Source organism: Geotrypetes seraphini, chromosome 1 (assembly GCF_902459505.1).
Source record: "Geotrypetes seraphini chromosome 1, aGeoSer1.1, whole genome shotgun sequence".
Taxonomy (NCBI): Eukaryota; Metazoa; Chordata; class Amphibia; order Gymnophiona; family Dermophiidae; genus Geotrypetes; species Geotrypetes seraphini.
Genome location: NC_047084.1, coordinates 92646700 through 92670738, shown reverse-complemented (window position 1 = coordinate 92670738; position 24039 = coordinate 92646700). Strand labels below are relative to the sequence as shown.

The 24039-nt window shown below is 45.0% G+C and overlaps 1 protein-coding gene across 1 annotated transcript in view; it reads right to left on the bottom strand.

Annotated features, from left to right (window-relative positions):
* LOXHD1 (lipoxygenase homology domains 1) overlaps window positions 1-24039 on the bottom strand; it is a 485723-nt gene that overhangs the window by 181262 nt on the left and 280422 nt on the right. The window contains exon 31 of the mRNA XM_033935008.1: window positions 13309-13490. Within this exon, the coding sequence (XP_033790899.1) occupies window positions 13309-13490 (182 nt within the window). The remainder of the gene's footprint in view (window positions 1-13308; window positions 13491-24039) is intronic.

The window sequence follows — 24039 nt, the reverse complement described above, 5'->3', positions numbered from 1 at the left end:
TGGGAGTGAGTGGGCCTCTCTCCCGCTGCCAAGGGTGTGTTGGGGGGAGGTGTTACTTGGTGGTCGGAGAGAGTGGGGCTTCATTGGCTTCCCATCCGTTTCAAAATACAGCTCAAACTCCATTCAGCTGCCCCTCACTATCTCTCTTCAATTATCTCTTCCTAAAATCCCCCCCCCCTGTGAGGTCCGCTCAGCTGGTAAGTCCCTCCTATCGGTGCTCTTCTCTTCAACTGCCAACTCCAGACTCCGTCCCTTCTGCCTTGCTGCACCGTATGCTTGGAACAAGGCAGGCTCCGGCTCTGGCAGGTTTCAAGGCCCGTTTAAAAGCCCACCTCTTTGAGAGTGCTTTCGATTCCTAACTCCTCTCACCTTGGGTTCTGCATCCCCAACCCTATATGTCATGTCTGTCTGTCCAAGTTAGATTGTAAGCTCTTCGGAGCAGGGACTGTGCATAAATGTCAGCCCACCTCTTTGAGAGTGCTTTCGACTCTAACTCCTCTCATCTTGGGTTCTGCATCCCCAACCCTATATTATAGAGTTGCGCGGGGACAGAAATCCCACCCATTCCCGCCCGTCCCCACCAGAATCCTCTCCATCCCCACCCGTCTCCACAAGAATCATCTCCGTCCCCACTCGTCCCCGTCAGGATCCGCTCCGTCCCCACCCATCCCCGCAAGGAATTACCTCCATCCCCACCCGTCCCCATAAAAAGCAGCAATTTCTTCTGACAGGATCATCAATTCCACAGTTTCTTTTGTGTTTGCGCTGCTGTTTTCCTTGTGGAATCTCTTTGGTGGAACCATGTTTTTGTTTTCTGTTCAGGTAATTAACTTATAAACCCCCTCTTTTACTAAGGCTGACGTGTCCTTTATATTATATGGACGAACCCTGCTTCCAAAGCCTTCCATCCCCGTGAGAGTCCTGTTGGCTAGAGGGGGGTCCCCGTGGGAGTCCCGTGGGTTAGGGGGGATTCCCGCGATCCCCGTTCCCGTGCAGACCTCTACCCTATATGTCATGTCTGTCTGTCCAAGTTAGATTGTAAGCTCTTCGGAGCAGGGACCGTCTATAAATGTCAGCCCACCTCTTTGAGAGTGCTTTCGACTCCTAACTCCTCTCAACTTGGGTTCTGCATCCCCAACCCTATATGTCATGTCTGTCTGTCCAAGTTAGATTGTAAGCTCTTCAGAGCAGGGACTGTCTATAAATGTCAACATATACAGTGCTGCGTATGCCTTTCAGCGCTATATAAGTCATTTTGGCATATAAATATAAATTTTCAGAACAACTCTGACCCACCCCTTTTTGGATTGTGTGCTATGGGATATAGATGCTCAGGGTTATAGAATAGTGCGTAAGTAGATGTGCGCATATCCAAATTAGTGGCAATTAAGTATAATTATTGATTGTCAAGGCCCAGTACGAGATCATTACTCATACATGAGCTCTCATATTGAAGCTGATGCGCATCTTGGATCCTAGCCTAAATTTTAGCGCCATATATAGAAACCGGGATCTCGTAATCAATCCTTCACTTTTCAGTGAACTTACCTGAGGAAAAAAAAAAAAACCCCAAAACATTTTTGCATTTAACCAAGTGCATTTTGCAAATTGAGACAAGCTAAATTTGATTCTTGTTGTTTCTGTTAGTCAAAGGAATTTCAGTGGGGTTTTTTTTTCTCTTTTGGGTAGCTAATAGTATTTGTAAGCTCAATAGTGCGATTAGTTTTAAATTGAAATATATCTTTCAACAGGATGAGGCTAATAATAATGTGCTGGAATAACCTGCATGGAGGGGCAGGTCAGCAGGATACAGTGAAATGAATGTAATGTTCTGCCAAAAAGTTATAGGAATGGAGGATAAACAAATGCTTTACTGGGTAAACTTGTTGGGTTATTTAGGTCTTTGCCTGCTGTCATTTCTTATGTTACTATGTGTACATTAGAGGGAAAGGACTTGATATATCACCTTTCTGAGGCTACAAACAATGCAATTTACATATTATACTGTACCAGTCTTATAGCCCGTTACATTAATGGGTGCTAGAATATATGTGTGTCTGTCTGTCTGTCTTTATTTATTTCTCTCTCTCTCCTTAGCCGCTTTCTGTATTTCTGTCTTTCTTTTTCCTCAGCTGTCCACCCATTCTCCCTTACTTTTATCTTCCCTGTGTCCACCACCACCCCTTCACTGCTCCCCTTATCCAGCAGCAGCCCTTCTCCCTTTTTTAATCTCCCCCCTGTCCAGCAGCACCTCTTTCCTGTCCCCCTGTCCAGCAGTAGGCCTCCCTTCCTTTTTCTTCTCTCCTAGCACCTCTTTCCTGCTCCCCCGTCCAACAGTAGGCCTCCCTTCCTTTTTCTTCCCCCCTAGCACCTCTTTCCTGCTCCCCGTCCAGCAGTAGGCCTCCCTTCCTTTTTCTTCCCCCCTAGCACCTCTTTCCTGCTCCCCCGTCCAGCAGTAGGCCTCCCTGCAGCACCCCTTACCTCACGTCTGCCCTCCGCCGACAGCCGCCACGGCCTGCAGGCACCAAGAGCCGCCGCTCCGACAGCCTCCGCTCCGCCTGAAGCCAACAAAACCCTAAGCCGCGCATGCACACTCCTACCTGCGGGGACCTACAGCGCACGGAAAATGGGAGCACGCAGGTAAGAGTGCGCATGCACGGCTTAGGGTTTTATTATATTAGATACAGCAGTGGTCTCAAACTCGCGGCCTATGGGCTACATGTGGCCTGCCAGGTACTATTTTTAGGCCCTTGGTATGTTACCATTGTTCTGGAACGTTGCCCGCCTCACTGATGTAATCTCACGCAAGCGCTTTCCTGTGTCTGTGCACGATTGTGAGGTGGAGTGGAGAGGTCAATCGCGTACAGGCGCAGGAGAGCACTTGCGTGAGGTTATAAATCTTTATCTTGTTATAACTGCTTGATGTAAGATGGTGGTTGTGCCCGGTGCTGGAGGAGGTGAGAGCTGAAGGCGGTTGCGGAAGCGACTGCTGGCCACTTAAGGCACAAGTTTTCCAGGCAGAAGTCGAATATTGATTCTCCCCCCTACAAAAAAGCCTAGAGGACTACAGCAAAATCTTGTCTCTTGCAGTTGATACTTGGTTAGAATCTAAATCACAATTTTGCATGAGATAAAACTCTTTATAGTTTATAAATCTTTCTTTAATTGCTTCTGATGGTTCAGCTATACACAGTAGAAAGCAGTGTAACATGAAGAAAGTGAAAAACTAAACTTCACTTTCTGCATGTTGCACGGCTTTCAGCTGTGTATAGCTGAAACTATCAGAAGCAATTAAGGAAAGATTTAAAAACTATAACGAGTTTTACCTCATGCATAGTTGTCATCTAATATAATAAAATGCTAGGCCGCGCATGCGCACTAAAAAAACGTGTTCCCTGATCCGTCGCGAAAACACGAGTGCGCATGCGCGCGTTTTACGTCATCACCTACTCTCCACCTCGCGCCACCAATCACTGTCATCCCCTGCTCTCCACCTCGCACCACCGATCACTGTTCCTCCTGCACCATGCCAGGCATGTCCGCCGCCGGCCTTGAGCTCCTGGGGGCCGGCGGTGCGAGCCGCCCAGCGGTGCTGTGCTGAGGACCCGCCTCCCGCTTCCGCCCTACACGGCGCCGCCAGAGCCGGCCCTACACTGAGATCCACGATCAGGGTTGCCATGGAAACCCCATCGCAGCCTCGCGGCTAGGTAGGGGGACAACAATCACGCTTATGTTCAAGCCGCCGCCACGACTCCTCTCTCGAACCGCGCCAGGATCGAGAGAGGAGCTGCGGCGGGGGCTTGAGCATAAGCACCATTGTTGTCCCCCTACCTAGCCGCGAGCCTGCGGCGGCCTTCCTCACCCGGCTCTCACGGCTGGCGGCCGGCGAACCCTAATGCTGACATTGAATCCAAGAAAACAACCAGGGCTGCCTAAAGAAACAAAGTTTCACGATGCTTGGCCCACCAAACAATTCCTGCCGTTGCCGAAATTTGCCCCACCGTTCCTTCCCTTCCTCCATCAGGTACAGTTCAGCTCCGCCTATGTTAAAAGGAGCTGCTTTGAAATTGGAGCCCTGCCGCCACCATAGCACGTTCCCTCTGCCTTGGTCCCATATGTCAGAGAAGGGGCGGGACCAAGGCAGAGGGGAAAGTGCTACGGCAGTGGCAGGCCTCCAATTTCGACGCGGCTCCTTTTAACATTGGTGGATTCACTGCACCTGATGGAGGGAGGGAAGGAAAGGTGGTTGTGCACTGTTGAGCCCCTATTTGCCCTCAGACCCTCTCCTAACTGCTCCCTCCTGTCTCAGACCACTGGGGGGAGGTGCCTGTCTTCAGCTGCAGGGATGGAGGGAGGGAAGAAGAAAGAAGGGGCCCTGGCAAGCGAGTTATCAAAAGCCAACCATAGCCTGGGACCCCTACATGGTATGAATAATGACCAGACAACAAAAGGTAAGAAAAATAATTTTATTTTCTGTTTTGTGATTACAATATGTCAGATTTGAAATGTGTCTTGAGGGAGGCTGCCGCTGCGGCTTTGGACAGAGGGCCACCATTTTCGTGGGAGCCGGCCTTCGGAGAGGCATGGGACGCGGGGACGGATGCGGTAGGGGCTGCCGCTGCAAAGGGCTTTGGAGGGGGAGCCAGCCAGACCGCGAGTGTGGGGACGTTGTAAGCGCGGATTGGTCAAGGAGCCGCCGCTGCCGAGGCTTTGAAATTGCTCTCCCACCGTCACTCCCTCCCGCCCCGGCTCTGCCTCTGCCCCTGCCCAGGTTCAAAAGCAGGAGACATCTAGCACCCGTTAATCTAACGGGCTTAAACACTAGTTTCTTTAATAAGACATTAACTATTTTTTCTGCGGCCCTCCATGTACCGACAAATCCACAATGTGGCCCTGCAAAGGGTTTGAGTTTGAGACCACTGGCTTAACTGTAACCATGACATCCTGTTTGTCTTTGGGAAGCAGAAATGAGATTGTGATGTCATAATGAGCCAGCCTCATCAGTGATGTCACAATGGCTTGATTGTCCTGTTCTCCCCTCTGCCCTCCAACCTAGCCAGCAGATTAACTGTTCACCTTAACTCAGTGGTCTCAAACTCACGGCCCGCCAGGTACTATTTTGAGGCCCTCGGTATGTTTATCGTAATCACAAAAGTAAAATAAAACCGTTTCTTGATCATATGTCTCTTTAGCTATAAATGACAACATTATTATTAAGACTTAGCCAAAAGAAAAGATTTATAAACTATAAAGAGTTTTACCTCATGCAAAGTTGTCATTTCTTTAATAAGACATTAACTATTTTTTCTGCGGCCCTCCAAGTACCTACAAATCCAAAATGTGGCCCTGCAAAGGGTTTGAGTTTGAGACCGCTGGTATACAGATACTAATTTTGTACCTGGGGCATTAGAGCAGTGTATCGCAAACTGTATGCCACGGCAGATTCCAGGTGTGCCGCGAGACACCGGCGAGGAGGAGAGGCGCCGGCACCAGCTAACTGCTTACAGGACATGCCTCTCATGGCGAGAGGCATGTCCTATTGACTGTCAGCTGGCATCTCTCCTCTTCTCCCTGCACCTTTGCTCCATCAGTAACCCCTACCGGCGTAGACATAGGCTCAGGGCCACCATTGGAGGGCCTCCGCACATGCGTAGCTGTTGACGTGATGACATCATGCATGCTTGTGATGTCAATGCGTCAACATCCGCGCACTTCCGGAGGCCCTCCGGCCGTGACACTGAGTTTAATGCGCCACGGAGTCAAAAGGTTTGCGGGACTGCACAGCCCACTTGTACGGATGTACACCGCATTAGAGGGTTATATGATTTTGCCCAGAATCACAGGGAGCTGCAGTGGGACTTGAACCCAGATCCCCACACCACTGCACTAACCACTAACCACTCCTTCTCCGCTCACAAGCCCAACACCGGGCACTTAAATCCCATAGGGTGCAACTCAAAAGAGGGTGTGGAAGGGGATGGGCATTAGAGAGGATGAGGCCTACATCGATGGAATAGTGCAGGAACTGTCCCAAATCACCGAACAGGCCCATGACAGATCACTGAATGAGACACCAGGACCGTCTACGCTGAAACCAACTGTTGGAATCCAGGAGTTAGCTGAGGACACTGACTCCTGGCAGTTAGTGACCTCCTCCAGAGGTAAACGTAGGAGACCCCCCCCTCCATTTACAAACTCTTCACCTTCTTATTCTTTCTCTTACCAGGGTAGCTCCACATCGACCCCACAACTTAACCTGAGGAACAGATTCCAGGTCTTGCAGGAAGAGGATACCGAAGTGAAGCAGGACCGGGTTCAACACACATCTCCATCTCCAGGGACAATGGATCGACCCCCCCGAAAAGAAGCGCAGAGTAATAGTCATCGGGGACTCCATGCTGAGGGGCACCGAGGGACCAATATGCAGACCGGATATGCAGTCAAGGGAGGTCTGCTGTCTGCCCGGAGCCAGAATACGGGATGTGACCACCTGTCTTGATAGACTTATCAGGCCCCAGGACCACTTCCCCATGCTGCTCATCCACGTCGGAACGAATGACACTGCCAAGAACACCCTGGAGGACATAGCCAGAGACTTCGGAGCTCTGGGAAAGAGGCTGAAGCAGACAAGAGCACAGGTAGTATTCTCTTCGATTCTTCCTGTTAGGGGCAGAGGAAGGGACAGGGACGAACGTATCCTGAAGACGAATGAGTGGCTACAACGATGGTGCTGGGAAATGAACTTCGGATTCCTGAATCACGGAGAGGCACTACAGGGACTAAAGGGATCAGACGGACTCCACCTGACCAACAGAGGTAAGAACGTCTTTGGACACCGACTAGCCCGCCTACTTCGAAGGGCTTTAAACTAGGTAAGTCGGGGGTGGGTACCCACTTTTACACCGGAGCAGTAAGTAACAATCCTGATGTGGCGAACCAAAACTCCGCTTCTAAGTCTGAGGTAAGTACCCTTACTGCAAAAGAATCGCTAGGAGACACTTTAACTCAAATGAGTGGCTCTCTACAGGAGCTTAATAAACATAAAGAGTGGAGAGCTATGTATGTTAACGCACGCAGCCTAGGGAATAAATTTCTAGAACTGGAAACAGAAATAGTTAATGCAGACCTTGACGTAGTAGCAATATCCGAAACATAGTTCACAGACTCTCATGGGTGGGATATAACTATACCAGGATACAACCTGTTTCGCCAAGACAGAGAGGGTAAGTTAGGAGGAGGGGTAGCACTTTACATCAAAGAGATCATCAAGACAACCAGGATCACGGATGTCAAGTATACTGGGGAATCCATCTGGGTAAACCTGGCCAGAGGCGGAGAAAAATGCCTGTACCTTGGTGTGGTATACAGACCTCCAAGACAATCGGAGGACAAAGACGCAGAATTAATTGAGGACATTGAGAATATCACCTTATGGGGGGACGTTGTTCTGTTAGGAGACTTCAACATGCCTGATGTAGACTGGAACACACTCTCAGCGACAACTTGTGATAGCAGGAGGATATTGACGTCCATGAAGGGAGTACGGCTCAAACAAATGGTACTAGAGCCCACTAGGGCCCAGGCCATCCTGGACCTGGTACTTACGAACGGGGAAAGCGTCTCGGAGGTCTCGGTGGGAGAAACGCTAGCCACCAGTGGTCATAACATGGTATGGTTTAACCTTAAGAAAGGCTTCCCTAGATCACAAACAAAAACAAGGGTACTCAATTTCCGGGGCACTGACTTCGCACGCATGGGAGATTTCGTCCATCAGACGCTGCAGGTTCAAGAAGTAACTGATAATGTGGAAGCTATGTGGTCAACCTTGAAATCAACCCTTCACGAGGCAACTATCCGCTACATAAAATCGGTAACTAAACAACAAAGGAAAAAGAAACCCCAATGGTTCACTGATGAGGTCTTGTACCTCGTCAAGGAGAAGAAAAGAGCATTTCTCTCATACAAACGCACCGGGGTAAAGGAAGCAAACATTGAATACAGGACAAAGTCTACAGCGGTCAAAACAGCAGTCAGGGAGGCCAAGCTTCAAATGGAATAAACTCTAGCGAAGAACATTAAGAAAGGGGACAAATCCTTCTTCAGGTACATTAGCGACAGGAAAAAGAACACAAACGGGATAGTACGCCTTAGAACGCCAGACGGGAATTATGTGGAAACAGATTCCGATAAAGCCAAACTACTGAATGATTACTTCTGTTCAGTCTTTACCTGCGAGGCACCAGGGCACGGGCCACGGCTGGAAACAAAGCAAAGCATGGAAGACCCATTTCAGAATTTTGAGTTCACAACAGCTGATGTTTACAGAGAACTGTCAAGACTCAAGGTGAACAAAGCCATGGGACCGGACAATTTGCACCCAAGAGTGCTCAGAGAGCTATGCGATGTTCTGGCAAAACCGTTTGCCATGCTCTTCAATCTCTCCCTAAGTACGGGGAGAGTCCCCCTGGACTGGAAAACAGCTAACGTCGTTCCTCTGCACAAAAAGGGTTGCAGAGCAGAGGCTGCGAATTACAGACCGGTGAGTCTCACATCAATAGTGTGTAAACTCATGGAAACTCTACTTAAAGGTAAATTAGACACGATATTGGATGAGGGGAATCTAAGGGATCCCTGTCAACATGGATTCACTAGGGGCAGGTCATGCCAATCCAATCTTATCAGCTTCTTTGATTGGGTGACAGGGAGAGTCTCTGGACATAGTGTACTTGGATTTCAGTAAAGCTTTTGACAGTGTCCTACACCGTAGACTATTAAACAAGATGAAATCGATGGGGTTAGGTGAGAAACTAAATGCATGGGTCAATGATTGGCTGAGTGGAAGACTTCAGAGGGTGATGGTCAACGGCACCCTCTCTGAGACTTCAGAGGTGACCAGCGGAGTGCCGCAGGGCTCAGTCCTGGGACCATCCCTTTTCAACATATTCATAAGGGACTTGACCCGAGGGCTTCAGGGTAAAGTAGCACTGTTTGCCGACGATGCCAAACTGTGTAATACAGTAAGTGAAAGCAATCTCAAGGATAGTATGACGCAGGATCTGATCACGTTGGAAAACTGGTCCTCGACATGGCAGCTGGGCTTCAATGCTAAGAAGTGTAAGGTCATGCATCTCGGCAGCAGAAATCCATGCAGAACATACACCTTGAATGGAGAAACACTAGCTAGGACTTCAGAAGAACGGGACTTGGGAGTAATCATCAATGCAGACATGAAGGCTGCCAAACAAGTAGAGAAGGCCTCATCCAAGGCAAGGCAAATGATGGGATGTATCAATAGAAGCTTCATTAGCCGCAAACCTGAAGTCATAATGCCACTTTACAGAACCATGGTGAGACTTCATCTGGAATACTGTGTGCAATTCTGGAGGCCACATTATCGTAAAGATGTGCTTCGAGCTGAGTCAGTCCAGCGGATGGCCACTAGGATGGTCTCCGGACTCAAGGGTCTCTCATACGAAGAAAGACTGGGCAAATTGCAGCTCTATACTCTAGAAGAGCGCAGGGAAAGGGGTGACATGATAGAGACATTTAAGTACGTCACAGGTCGTGTCGAGGTGGAAAATGACATATTTTTTCCCAAGGGACCCTCGGTCACAAGGGGGCACCCTCTCAAACTCAGAGGAGGGAAATTTAGTGGTGACACCAGGAAGTATTTCTTCACAGAAAGGGTGGTGGATCACTGGAACAAACTTCCGGTGCAGGTGATCAGGGCCACCAGCGTGCTCGACTTTAAGAATAAATGGGACATCCACGTGGGATCCCTGCGAGGGTCGAGTTAAGGAGCTGGGTCATTAGCACTCAGACTTAATGGGGTGGGTCAGTAGAGTGGGCAGACTTGGTGGGCTGTAGCCCTTTTCTGCCGTCATCTTTCTATGTTTCTATGCCCCAAATTTGAGTGCATTGTAATAGAATAGCGCCACTAAGGTGCCAAAGCATCACTGGGTTTCTGCTGGCAGAGATATTGGCGCTCAACTTTTAAGGGCTCCTTTTACCAAGGTGCGCTAGCGTTTTTAGCGCGCGCTGCATTGCCGCGTGCGCTAACCCTGCGCTACATGCCAAGAATTAACGCCAGCTCAGTGCTGGCGTTAGCGTCTAGCACACGTGGCAATGCAGCATTCACTAAAAACGCTAGCGCAGCTCAGTAAAAGGAGCCCTAAGTGTGTGGAGGTCAGCCCTATGCGCTATTCTATACAGGTCGCTCATCCTGGAGTGCCCCTTATAGATAATGTATAGTGCTAGTTTTTGCTTTGAAAGATTCAGTAAATAGGCATTTCAGTCTGGTAATCGATACTGATGTCTTTTCATATAATAATTGCAGTAGATATAACTGTTGTGGGCAAATCAGACTCATGTATGTTGTAATAATAATAATTTATTTTTATATACCACCTAACCAGCAGTTCATAGCGGTTTACACAATTAGGTACTCAGCATACAATATAACAGTGCTGCCCAAGTCCGGTCCTCGAGATCTACTGGCAGGCCAGGTTTTCAGGATATCCACAATGACTATGCATGAGAGAGATTTGCATACCAAGAAGGCAGTGCAGGCCAATCTCTCTCATGCATATTCATTGTGGATATCCTGAAAACCTGGCCTGCCAGTAGATCTCGAGGACCGGACTTGGGCAGCCCTGCAATATAATAATAACATCATACATTATAAAATCAGAGTAACTAATACAAACATTAAAACTAATGAATAAGGATAACATAATATTGACTAAAATAAGTACAGATAAAAAGATAAAAAGTACATTATAACTACATGATAATATGAAAAGCAATAATGTATATTATATTGCTTAAATAAATAGAAACATAGAAACATAGAAACATAGAAAGATGACGGCAGATAAGGGCCATAGCCCATCAAGTCTGCCCACACTATTTACCCACCCTCTTAAATCTACTGACCCCCTAAAGAATAATTGTAATTATACTGTCACTCTACTGACCCGCTCATTCAGTCCTAGTGACCCTATCCCTTGTAATTATACTGTCACTCTACTGACCCGCTCATTCAGTCCGAGTGACCCTATCCCTTGGCATGACCTCGTAGGGATCCCACATAGGTATCCCATTTGTTCTTGAAGTCTGAGATGCTGCGTGCCTCGACCACCTGCACTGGAAGCTCGTTCCAATGCTCAATCACTCTCTCCGTGAAGAAGTATTTCCTGGTGTCTCCACGAAACTTCCCTCCCCTGAGCTTGAGCGGATGTCCTCTTGTGGTCGAGGGTCCCCTGAGAAGAAAGATATCATCTTCCACCTCTACCCGTCCCGTGATGTACTTAAATGTCTCAATCATGTCTCCCCTCTCCCTACGCTCCTCGAGAGTGTAGAGCTGCAATTTGCTCAGTCTTTCTTCGTACGGGAGACCCTTTAGCCCCGAGACCATCCTGGTGGCCATCCGCTGAACCGATTCAACTCTGAGCACATCCTTACGGTAATGTGGCCTCCAGAATTGAACACAGTATTCCAGATGCGGTCTCACCATGGCTCTGTACAGTGGCATCATGACTTCAGGTTTCCTGTTGACGAAGCTTCTCTTGATACAGCCTATCATTTGCCGTGCTTTAGATGAAGCCTTCTCCACTTGAGTGGCTGCTTTCATGTCAGCACTGATGATTACTCCTAAGTCTCGTTCTGCCGTAGTCCTTGCTAAAGTTTCTCCATTCAGGGTGTAAGTTCTGCAAGGATTTCCATTTCCGAGATGCATGACCTTACATTTCTTGGCGTTGAAGCCCAGCTGCCAGATCAAGGACCAACTTTCTAAAGTAAATAGGTTTTAAGATCTTTTCAAAATTAATAGTAAGTAAGAAATGGAGAAACAAGAAGATTTAAACATGAATTAATTAATCTTGCTTGGAATGCTAAGGTCCTATCTAAAATTTTTTTGTAACGACATGCATTTGCTGAAGGAAAATAAAACCAACCAGATCTACAGATATTTTTCTTAAAAATAAAAAAACTAGAATGAGAAACAAGGTAAGCCGGTGCTAAGCCAAATAAAACTTTAAAACAAATGCATCCAAATTTAAGAAGCGATCCCCATTCCTGGTGTTTTATCCTCCCCCACCTTCCCTTTAATTAATTTGTTTTTAATGATGTAATTATTAACTTTCCCCCCCCCCCTTTTCCCCTCAAGCTCATGCTCGTATTTGTAATTTCTCTATTTAATGTTCACATTTCCACCCCCTACAAAAATTTATTTTAACCTTTCATTTTTAGTATTGTAAACCGGCCGGTGCACGTCAATGGTCGGTATATTAAAATTAATTAAACTTGAAACTTGAAATAACACTCTAGCCTCAAACGGAAGCCAGTGAAGCTTTTGATAATATACACTGATATGATCGTGTTTTTTCAAATTAAAAATCAAACGAATAGCTGTATTTTGTATGATTTTTAATCGGCTAGTGGTTATTTTATACAATCCCAAATAAATAGCATTACAATAATCCAATATTGAAAGGATTGAAGATTGGACCAGGATTGCATTGTTTGATAGATTTATCGCCTAAACGGAAGTTACACTAAAACTAAATCTAATACTTCTAATATGTCCACTCTTGCGTATAATGTTGTATTTCTAATAATCTGCATATTGTAATTTGCTGATTGTCCAGCTATTCTTCGGTGTGAACTAGAGAGTTGCACGGGGACAGAAATCCCACCCATCCCCACCCGTCCCCGCCAGGATCCTCTCCTTCCCCACCCATCCCCACAAGGAATTACCTCCATCCCCGCCCGTCCCCATAAAAAGCAGCAATTTCTTCTGACAGGAATTTCACAGTTTCTTTTGTGTTTGCGCTGCTGTTTTCCTTGTGGAATCTCTTTGGTGGAACCTTTTTTTGTTTTCTGTTCAGGTAATTAACTTATAAACCCCCTCTTTTACTAAGGCTGACGTGTCCATTATACTATATGGACGAACCCTACTTCCAAAGCCTTCCATCCCCGTGGGAGTCCCGTTGGTTAGAGGGGGGTCCCCGTGGGAGTCCCGTGGGTTAGGGGGGATTCCTGCGGGACCCGCGGGATTCCCGCGATCCCCGTTCCCATGCAGACCTCTAGTGTGAACCGCCTAGAAGTCGTTCGAATATGGCCTTATAGAAGAATAAAGTTATTATTATTATTATTATTCTAAAATCAAAATATTTCCTAATAGTGCGCAGCTTCCAGAGGACAATAAAACATCCACCAAGGATATTAGATTGAGTGGGAAAAAAATTTGGAAAATAACATAAAGAAATATAACGATCAACTCTACAAGCAATATTGCTGAATTTTTACCTCTACGATGAACTGATCCACGGAGTTTCTTTCGAAGTACATGCGACGCTCCCTTTTGTTGACACAGAGTGATTTTTGCTGCGTGCACACCCCATCTCCTCCGTACAGGACCATGAAGACATCGGCGTCTGTCCCAGCTCCGAAAATGTCGCTGGTGTAAACTGTGATCTCGTAAGGCACAACTAGGTAATGAAAGCAAACCTTATGTGAGCAAGCAATGACCATTTAAGGTGACTACAAGATTTATGTGCACAGAAGAATCCACGTGTGGGGTGATTCCGCGACAGGGGCATCTAAGTTCTCAAGGCACAAAGGAGCAGATATTGCACCTACCGGTGTTTAAAAAGGCAACTTATGCACATATGTGTCTGTATAAAATCACAATCGTCTCTTTAACTAATTCTAATTCCCAATTCTTGCCCAATCCCCCTCAGCTATCCTCATCCCATTCCCCAATTCTCTCGATTTTAGATTAACTCATCCTTCTTCCCATTTGTAAAGGTATTCCACCCAAATTGTTTTCCCCTGTACCCCAATCTCTGACTAGATACTTCCTTTTGATTCAAACCATCTTGGTTCTCTTCCATTTGCAATTTGTATCCCAGAAAGTACTTTTCCTGTTCCTCTTACATCTCATACACTCATTGTATGTATCTCGTTAGAGGAGACATGATAGAAACCTTCAAGATCATGAAGGGCATAGAAAAAATAGACAGGGACAGATTTTTCAAATTAAGGGGATCAATAAGTACAAGGGGGCACTCAGAGAAATTGAAAGGGGAGAGGTTTAGAACAAACGCCAGGAAGTTCTTTTTCACACAGAGGGTGGTAGATACATGGAACGCGCTACCAGAGGATGTGATAAACAGGAGCACGCTACAGGGGTTCAAAGAAGCTTTGGATAGGTACTTGGAAGACAAAGGGATTGAGGGGTACAGATAAGAGTAAAGGTAGATTATAGGGATGGGATTAGAGGTAAATTACAAAATTAATCAGGGACCACTGTTCAGGCACTAGGCCTGATGGGCCGCCGCGGGAGCGGACCGCTGAGCAAGGTGGACCTCTGGTCTGACTCAGCGGGGGCAACTTCTTATGTTCTTAAACATCTCTTACTTCTTGTTGTAAACATCTCTTACTCTCATTGTATGTAACTTGTTGTAAACCGCTTTGAACTTATGGTATAGTGGTATATAAGAAATAAAATTATTATTATTATTATAAAATGATCCCAAAAGAAGGTAGGCACTCCTAGAGATGTGTAATCCAACCTTTTTCATGTATAGGGCCGTAGCGTGAATACTGGAAAGCCACCAAAAGATTTCAGGCTACAGATTCTGTAAACCTAGGATTGCCAGACGTGTGGATTTCCACGGGCATATCCTCCTTTTCGAGGACATGTCCAGGGGTCCGGATGGCTTTTCAAAACCCAGCACTTTGTCCAGGTTTTGAAAACTAAACTAAACTAAGCCTTAAGTTTATATACCGCATCCTCTCCATAAAGATAGAGCTCGGCACAGTTTACAGGAGCTTTAATATAAGGAAGGAAAAACATAATAAGAATTAGTGATTATAAAGAGGGTAGCGAAATTTACATATTTGAGAACAGCCAAGTTTTCAGATGCTTTCGGAATAATTGGAAGGAGCCCAGATTCCGCAGCAGGGCAGGAAAGTTATTCCAGTGATTTTGAAGAAAAGAGATTTCCCTAATTTTCCAGCATAGATAATGCCTTTTAATGAGGGGAAAAATAGTTTAACTTTTCGGATGGATCTGGTAGTGTCAGGTCTCGTAGAATTCCAAGATAGTGGAATTAGAGGAGGAAGAATGCCATGCAAGATCTTGAATGTTAGGCAGGCACATTTAAAGTGAACCCTAGAAATTACTGGAAGCCAGTGAAGTTTTGACAGAAGCGGGGAAACATAATCAAATTTACTTTTTGCGAAGATCAACCTAGCTGTAGTATTCTGGATCTGCTGAAGTCTTTGAAGACTTTTCTTGGTTAGACTTAAATAAATGGAGTTACAATAGTCCAGCCTGGAAAGAATGATTGATTGTACAGCAAAATGTTGTTGGTGGAAGCAGGATCTCATTTTTCTCAACATGTGGAAACTAAAAAAACATTTTTTTTACCAGAGAGTTGAGATGGTCATTAAATGAAAGTGTAGAGTCAATAATGATGCCTATAACTTGGTTATTTTTGTTACATAGAAATTTTTGGACTCCCGTTTGATTGAAAAAGCTAGATAGTTCAAAATCTAATAGATGCTGGCACTGTCATCTTGATATAGGGATGCTGGATCATCTGTTATTCTATTGTCCTTTGATACTCAACCTTTGGAAGCCAATATGGGAACATGAACCTGGCTTTTCTCAAAAAATGTAAGTCTCCCTCCAACTTAGGAATCAAAGAAACTCTTATCTTGGCATCCCAAGTCCTCTAAATTTTCTTCACACTTCTACCTCTAACCCTCTGTTGTAGTTCCTTCCTATTTCTCCTACTGTAAACCGCGTCGAGCTCTACGAACGTGGAGATGATGCGGTATACAAACCTAAGGATTAGATTAGATTATGGAGACAGTGATTCCATTATCTTATGAAAGAGTAATCTGTGGGACACTATTATCCCCTAAGCCACCAATAGATAGACATAAAAACAGATTGTTAGGTATCATGACTGAGATAGTCATTCAAATGATCACAACAAATTGGAAGAACTTTGATCGCTTGAATTTTAATTTTTGGTGGCACTAACTATGGACTCCTTTTACGAAGGTGTGCTAGGTTTTTAGCGCACGCACATAATTACCATGCGCTATAGCGCGCGGTAGCTGAAAATCTACAGCCTCCTAAAAAGGAGGCGATAGTGGCTAGTGCGCTCGGGAATTTAACAAGCACCATTGCACACGTTAAGGCCCTAGCGCACCTTTGTAAAAGGAGCCCTATGTCTTTGTTATAAGATGGAAAAAAATGATTACTGATCATAGGGGAAATTTTAAGTTTTTTCAATTAATATGGAGTCCATTGACTAACTTTATCAATAATAACTGAACGATTATAACTTACACATCCAAGGGATGGGAGGGAGGGAGGGGGGTTTCTTTGACTTTTACAGATGCTAACATGGGGAAGGTTATTGATGGAATCAATATTTAGTCATTTGGGTGGGAGGACGGAAGGGTAAAAATGATTGCTCAAGGTTCATTGGAAGTTGAAAGTGTTTTATCTGGATTTATTATATGTACACATAATTGTAAATACACTGTTGATAGTTTGGAAATGCAATAAAGGTATTTTTTTAAAAAAAATTCCAAATAATAAACTTTCTATATACTGGTTTCCATAAAAAAAAACCAACAACTTTCCGATCCAAGATGGCTGCCGCTATCTGCTGCTGACAAGACGCTAGAGAGTGTCTTTCCTAACTTACCGAAAATGCCGAAGAGAAGAGGCAGGAGCGTTGGTGGAACCTCCCAGCGCTCGAGCACTGCAGTTCTAACAGTCGACGACATTTTCCGGCGTCTCCAAAGTGAGTCGAGCCGTTTGGGGAATCGCCCGTTGGGAGCGCCGGCTGATGGGAGTGTCTCGGCGGATACCCCTGGGCTGGACGTCACGCTGAGCCCCGATGTCAGGACGCCTCCCTTACAGCCACTGCTGCTGGGAGCCAGCTCTCCAAGGGATGAGAGCTTGTCCGAAGAGGCAGAGTTTTCATCTCGAGAGGCCAGTGAAGCGGAGGGCTCGCTACAGGGAACAGCACAAGGGGAACTTCTCCTTGTAAAAGAACCAGCGACCGGGACAACTGTGCTTAAGGGTTTACAAGGCACAGGGGAGGTAAAACAATCGGATGAACTAACTAACAATGCACAAATATTTTCCTTTACCCCTATCCGACCTCCAGAGGTTACACTGGAATCTTTATGGGACTTAGTTTCTAGTCTGGGTAATTCCCTCAATCCTCAGATAAAGAATTTGGAAAAAGAAATAGAATTTCAGAAGGAAGAAATTAAAAATGTGAAACAGGACATTGTAGTTATAAAAACTGAGATACAAGAAGAAAAGAAGGATTTAAAAATGTTTAAGAGCAACCAAGACTTGATTGTGAAAGATAATCTTAATTTGAGAAGAAAATTAGAAGCACTTGAAAACAATAGTCGGTTTAACAATTTACGTTTGATTAATTTTCCAAAGGTTGCCTCAATTCCTCCAGGAGAAATGATAAAACGGTACTTTCTGGAAAATTTAAAAATTCCTGAGAGTTCATTGCCACCATTGTCAAGAGTGTATTATTTGCCTACCAATAAAAATCAGGATTCTCAAAAAATAGATGACGATGGTAGTCCACAGGAAAATCTTTTGGATGTTACCGCTTTATTGGAACAATCTGATAGAGAGGTGGCTAGTCCAGCCACTCTCTTACTGACTGTAGCTTTGGCTCCAGACAGAGATTGGATTCTTAAACTTTTTTTTAAAAATAGATCCAGAGATTTCCTTGGCTTCCATATTCAAGTTTTTCCTGATGTTTCGAGAGAAACTCAGAAAAGAAGGAGGGAATTTTTATTGTTAAAACCAGGTGTGACCCAGATGGGGGGATTATTTTTTCTTAGATACCCTTGTAAGTGTGTAATAAGGTATAATTCCCTCAAATATATTTTCTTTGAACCGTCTCATTTGACTGCTTTCCTCTCCATGAAGCGCCTTGAAAAAGAGTAACATCGGTGTCTTAATTATTAAGCTCTCTTTCAGCACAGATGACGTGTTTTGGTTAATTTTGTTATTGTACTAAATTCACTCCTAATTCCTGAATTTTGGATCCATTATTGAGGACTAGTGTATGATTAAGTTGGAATTACTACTTTTTATGTAATTTTGGTTTATTTTCATTTTGAGAATAATCAAAGATATGTTTTCTTGATTGTACTTTTCTGTACAAGATGGTATGCTTGTTAAAATTTTAAAACTGTATAAATAAATAATAAAAAAAACACAAAAACCAACAAAACCCTCCAACTTTTTGGAATGACTAGGTACTGTTGATGAAACATGGTTACACCACTATGATCCTGAGACAAAACCACAGTCCATGCAATGGTGGCACTCAGGTTCTCCAAGGTCAAGGAAATTCAAGACCCAAGAGTCAGCAGAAAAGGTCATGGCCACAGTGTTTTGGGATCAGGAAGGTGTTGTAATGACTAACTTCCAACGGGTCAAACAGTTCATGCAGAATACCACTGTAACTTGCTGTGCTGATTAAAGGAGGCATTGAAAGAAAAAAAGGAGAGGGAAGCTATGGAAAGGAGTTCTCTTTTTTGCATGACAGTGCACCTGCTCACAAGGCTGGCTAAACGACGGATGTTTTGACTCAGGTGGGGTTTCAAGTGCATAGACCATCCACCCTACTCGCCAGATCTTGCTCCATCTGGCTATTTTCTGTTTCCAAACCTTAAAAATAGAATTTGGAAGGGTGACAATTTTCGAGTGATTCAGAGGTGATTGCAGCAGCGGAGCAATATTTAATAATAATAATAATAATTTTATTCTTATATACCGCCATACCCAGCGAGTTCTAGGCGGTTTACATCAATTAGAAAATGATCTGCATTGACAAGCAGATTTACAACAATTTACAACAATTTATCAGAATTGCAGCTTTGATCGAACTAGACAAAGGATGTAGAGAGTAGGGAAAAAAGGGAAGGTCTAGTGAAGGAGGAGAGGAGCAGGGGTGGGCGAGGTGTTATTGTGGGATGAGGGGATAGTTAAGGGTCGTGACCAGACATCAGATTATTTTTTGGAAGGGTTATAGAAACTTCAGACATGATTTGCCAAGTGTGCGGAACTTAAGGAAGAAATATGTGGAATAACTTGTAAGTTTCAAGGCTTCACGTCATTTCCTTTTTGGTTGGTCTAAGAATTTTTCAGCACCCCCTCGTATACTGGCCATGCTCTCTAGAGTAAGTCAAAAGGACTACTGTTGCATAGGCCGAGTTGGTGCAGAGGTTTTCTGCTGCCTCTATTGTTTAGGGTGCCTCTGGGTCACTGAACAAGTAGGCACAGAAGACTGACAATATTTCTGTCTTGAGTAGTAGTTAGATCGCATAGAGAAGTTGGAATAGCTTCTTGGTGGTTAAGACTGGCGAGATTTTGAAGAAGACAAAATAGTCATGCAATCTGCGTCTCTTGATTTTTTGACAAAGTGCCGGGTTTTGAAAAGCCGTCCGGACCCCAGGACATGTCCGGGGGTCCGGATGTCTGGTAACCCTACATGTGCACAATGTCATCACATCACATCCGTGCATGGTCGGAGGCCCTCCAGATGCGGCCCCAAGTTCAAGGAATGAGAGGAGAAGAGGTTTGGGTGGGGGCAGGGCCAGGATAGAACTGGGGGTGGGGCCACATGTCCGGTTTTTGGCTCCACAAAATCTAGTAACCCTAACTTAAAGAGACTTTTGTCCTTACTTTATTTGGTCTATGAACTGACCAAGCTTTACATAATTTTTAGTTCTTTCCCTTCTCTAAATGACTGTATATGTGTGGGTTCTGTAACACGCTCTCGCCCAAGCTGCTACACAGTCTTACCGCCACCACTGATCTGCACACCTAAATAAAAAGTGATTTTTCAGTGGGGGGGGAGGGGAGGGTTTAAATGCTTCACATGTTTTCCATTTCCTTAAATCTATGGTAACTTATTCCAATCCATCAGCGTTGCCACCAAAAAGGCCCTCTGCTGTTTCAGCCAGATGAAACAATCATACCAGTGGCATAAGCTATTTACGAGTCCCTTCAGATAGAAGGTTTTTAAGTGGCCCATAAATCTTATACAGTGTTAAGGTATTGAGGCACTTCATTGAACACGATGCACCTGGATACTGTCAACCAGTGCAAAGAACACAAAATATGATCGTAGCTCTGCCCCTGTCCAACAAGTCACCACATCTTGCACAATCCGCAACGTTCTTAATATATTAGCAAGCAAACGAAGGCTTGCAAAATAGCCTAGAGCTGTCATCTATTTACCGGGATTATTATGAAGACATTCACCCAAGGCAGTGTACAGCAGGTTCTGTAATTTTCCAACGGAATGAAAAAAGTAGAAAATCACTGGACGAGGGGCTCCTTTTACCAAAGGTGCGCTAAGCGTTTTAGGGCATGCTAAATATTAGCGCACGCTAACCATGCGCTAAACGCTAACGCGTGCATGTTAGTATATGGACACATTAGCGTTTGGCGCGCGCTAAAAATGCTTAGCGCACCTTTGTAAAAGTGCATAGTCCTTGATGGAGACTGCCCCAACTTTGTTGGCAGGAGGATAGCAAGGGGAGGAGGTGCCCGAGGCGGTGACATCCCCCTCCTCCTCCATGCCCTCCTCTCCAGACCTCTACTTTTTCTACGCCCCCCCCCCACTCCTTCCTGCCCCCCATTCCACACTCGTGTTTGCCCTCCCCCCGTACCTCTAAATCTTCACCAGCGCGAGTGGCTTCGGCAGCATGCTCCTCGCGTCAGCATTGGAGTACCCTCTGACGTCACTTCCTGGTCCCATGATCCGGAAGCGATTCAGAGGGGAACCAGGCCGGCATGAGCAACAGAAATTGCCTGCGCTAGCGAAGATAATACAGAGGTATGGGGGTGGCGCAAACATGTTGGGGCAGGGCAGAGAGGTGCCAGCACCCCTACCACCCCCTTTACTAAGCCACTGTTTGTTGGTTAGGCTGAGAACTTTTCAGCGGCACAGAACTGATCTATTTTTTTTAAGATCAAGTACACATTCTAGTGAAGCATGCCAGCCTTTAAAGACAACCTAACTTTTGCAGTCTTGATAACCAAATGTCTTTCAGTACATTAATGTGATTTGGCCTTCTCCCCACCCCTACATCAGACGATGGTACAGCAAACATAAAACCATAATGATATGGCAATTAAAAAAGGGTTTAGGGATAAATTCTACTGTATATATGGTGCCTACAAAATCGGTGCTGAAAAATAGAAACATAGAAGATGACGGCAGAAAAGGGCCATAGCCCATCAGGTCTGCCCACACTACTGACCCACCACCCAAGTCTACTATCCTAGGGATCCCACTCCTGGTGACAGGTTCCCTTGGCTTAACCCTCTAAGGGATCCCACTTGGGCATCCCATTTGCTCTTAAATTCTTGCACGCTGTTTGCCTCGATCACCTGAATCGGGAGCTCGTTCCAAGGATCAACCACTCTCTCGGTGAAGAAATATTTCCTGGTGTCGCCATGAAATTTCCCGCCCCTGAGTTTGAGCGGATGCCTTCTTGTGGCTGAGGGTCCTTTGAGAAAGATACGGCCGGTAATATACTTAAACGTCTCGATCATGTCTCCTCTCTCCCTATGTTCCTCGAGTGAGAACAGCCGCATATTTTTCACCCTTTCCTCGTACGATAGATCCTTGAGCCCTGAGACCATCCTGGTGGCCAACCGTTGCACCGACTCTACTCTCAGCACGCTGATATTCTATAAACCGCGCCAAAAGCTAGGTATAGTTTACAGAATAGCACTTTGGCCAGGGACCCATGCCTAATTTCAGGCACAGCAATTGGCATGCAGAAATTTAAAGAATGCCTCCGACCTGAACATGACCTTCAGTTTTTTTGGCACCTTGTGTTAATTTTAGGTGCAGATCCTGTGCCTAAATTTACACGCAGGGGAAAACAAAGAAGCAGACCAAACAGAATCCAAATATTAAAGTCTTCATTAAGGTACATGTGAATAGCCATACTGGATCAGACCAATGGTCCATCAAGCCCAGTAGCCCGTTCTCATGGTGGCCAATCTAGGTCACTAGTACCTGGCCAAAACCCAAGGTATAGCAATATTCCATGCTACTGATACAGGGCAAGCAGTGGCTTCACCTGTATCTTTCTCAATAACAGACTAAGGACTTTTCCTCCAGGAACTTGTCCAAACCTTTCTTAAAACCAGCTACACTATCCACTCTTACCACATCCTCTGGCAACGCGTTCCAGAACTTAATTATTCTCTGAGCGAAAAAAATATGTCCTCCTATTGATTTTAAAAGTATTTCCCTGTAACTTCATCGAGTGTCCCCCTAGTCTTTGTAATTTTTGACGGAGTGAAAAATCGATCCACTTGTACCCGTTCTACTCCACTCGGGATTTTGTAGACTTCAATCATATTTCCCCTCGGCCGTCTCTTTTCCAAGCTGAAGAGCCCTAACCATTTTAGTTTTTCCTCATATGAGAGAAATTCCATCCTCTTTATCATCTTGGTCGTTCTTTTATGAACATTTTCTAGCGCCACTATCTTTCTTGAGATAAGGAGACCCGAATTGAACGCAATACTGAGGTCACACCATGGAGCGATACAGGGGCATTATAACATTCTTAATCTTGTTAACCATCCCTTTTTTAAAATAATTCCTAGCATCCTATTTGCTTTTTTGGCCGCCGCCGATGTGGCTGCATTTTGCCTATGTGACTGCGCCAGGGGCAAGCCAGCTGGTAAAAGGCACATTACTCCTCTTTATAAGTCTGAACACATACTTCCGATATTCTATAGAATTTCTTATAAATTCAATGTCCTCTCTTTTCAGATCCAGTCCTCTGGTCTTCCTTTATTCCTATCCAGTTTCCTTGCTCCTTATTTTCCTCATAGGTCACTTTGTTCAACTCAGCAACTCCTTCTAACTATTCCCTCTTTCAGGCACATATTCTTAGACATTCAAAGGAATTCCTTCAATTGTACCTTAGGACCGAACAATTCTGTAAGAACTTTAAATCTCAATTAAAAGCCTATCTTTTTAATTTAGCAAAAAAAGACTGACTCACTCAGTAAAGCCAACAATTGAGAAGGACAAGCGTCACTATCTCAAAGCTCAGAGACTTGTAACTCTGAAGAGGGGAAAATAATCCTCTCTTAGAAAAAGAGTTTTACATCCAATCATAGCTAGAAATGTAGTGAGGGCAAGTCCAACTCAAGAAGGCAACTATTTGAAATGCTTTCAATGATAATGTATAAGTTGATTCATTTTTGAAAAAAATACAATAGGAGATTGCATTCAGGTTGTACAGAAAGTGAACTTATCTTGTAAGCATAAAGCTATACTCAGGGTCCCGACGCGGCCCCGTTTCGGCGTCTGCTTCAGGAGACCCCGCCACACACACAAAATGCTTGCAAAAGAATCACACTGATAAAGGAGTTCAAACTGTGGTCTGAAATACAAAAAACAAAAAACAAAATGAAATGCTACAGATACAGACGCAGACACTCAAAAAGCTACTGAACCTGTGCAAGTTTCATAAAAATTAACAGCTGAAACGCATGAGAGGCACATAAATCATACATACCAGTCAAACAATAGAAAAATTCTGTGCAACAAGGAACGCCGACTCCCGCTCCGAAATATAAAAGCAGGAGGGGGAGGGGGGCCCCGTGCGCACTGACGTGATGTAACTGTCGTGATGTAACTGACGTGATGTAACTGTCAAAAGCAAACGTACAACACAACCAGGTGTGCCTCTCATGCGTTTCAGCTGTTAATTTTTATGAAACTTGCACAGGTTCAGTAGCTTTTTGAGTGTCTGCGTCTGTATCTGTAGCATTTCTTTTTGGTTTTTGTATTTCAGACCACAGTTTGAACTCCTTTATCAGTGTGATTCTTTTGCAAGCATTTTGTGTGTGTGGCGGGGTCTCCTGAAGCAGACGCCGAAACGGGGCCGCGTCGGGACCCTGAGTATAGCTTTATGCTTACAAGA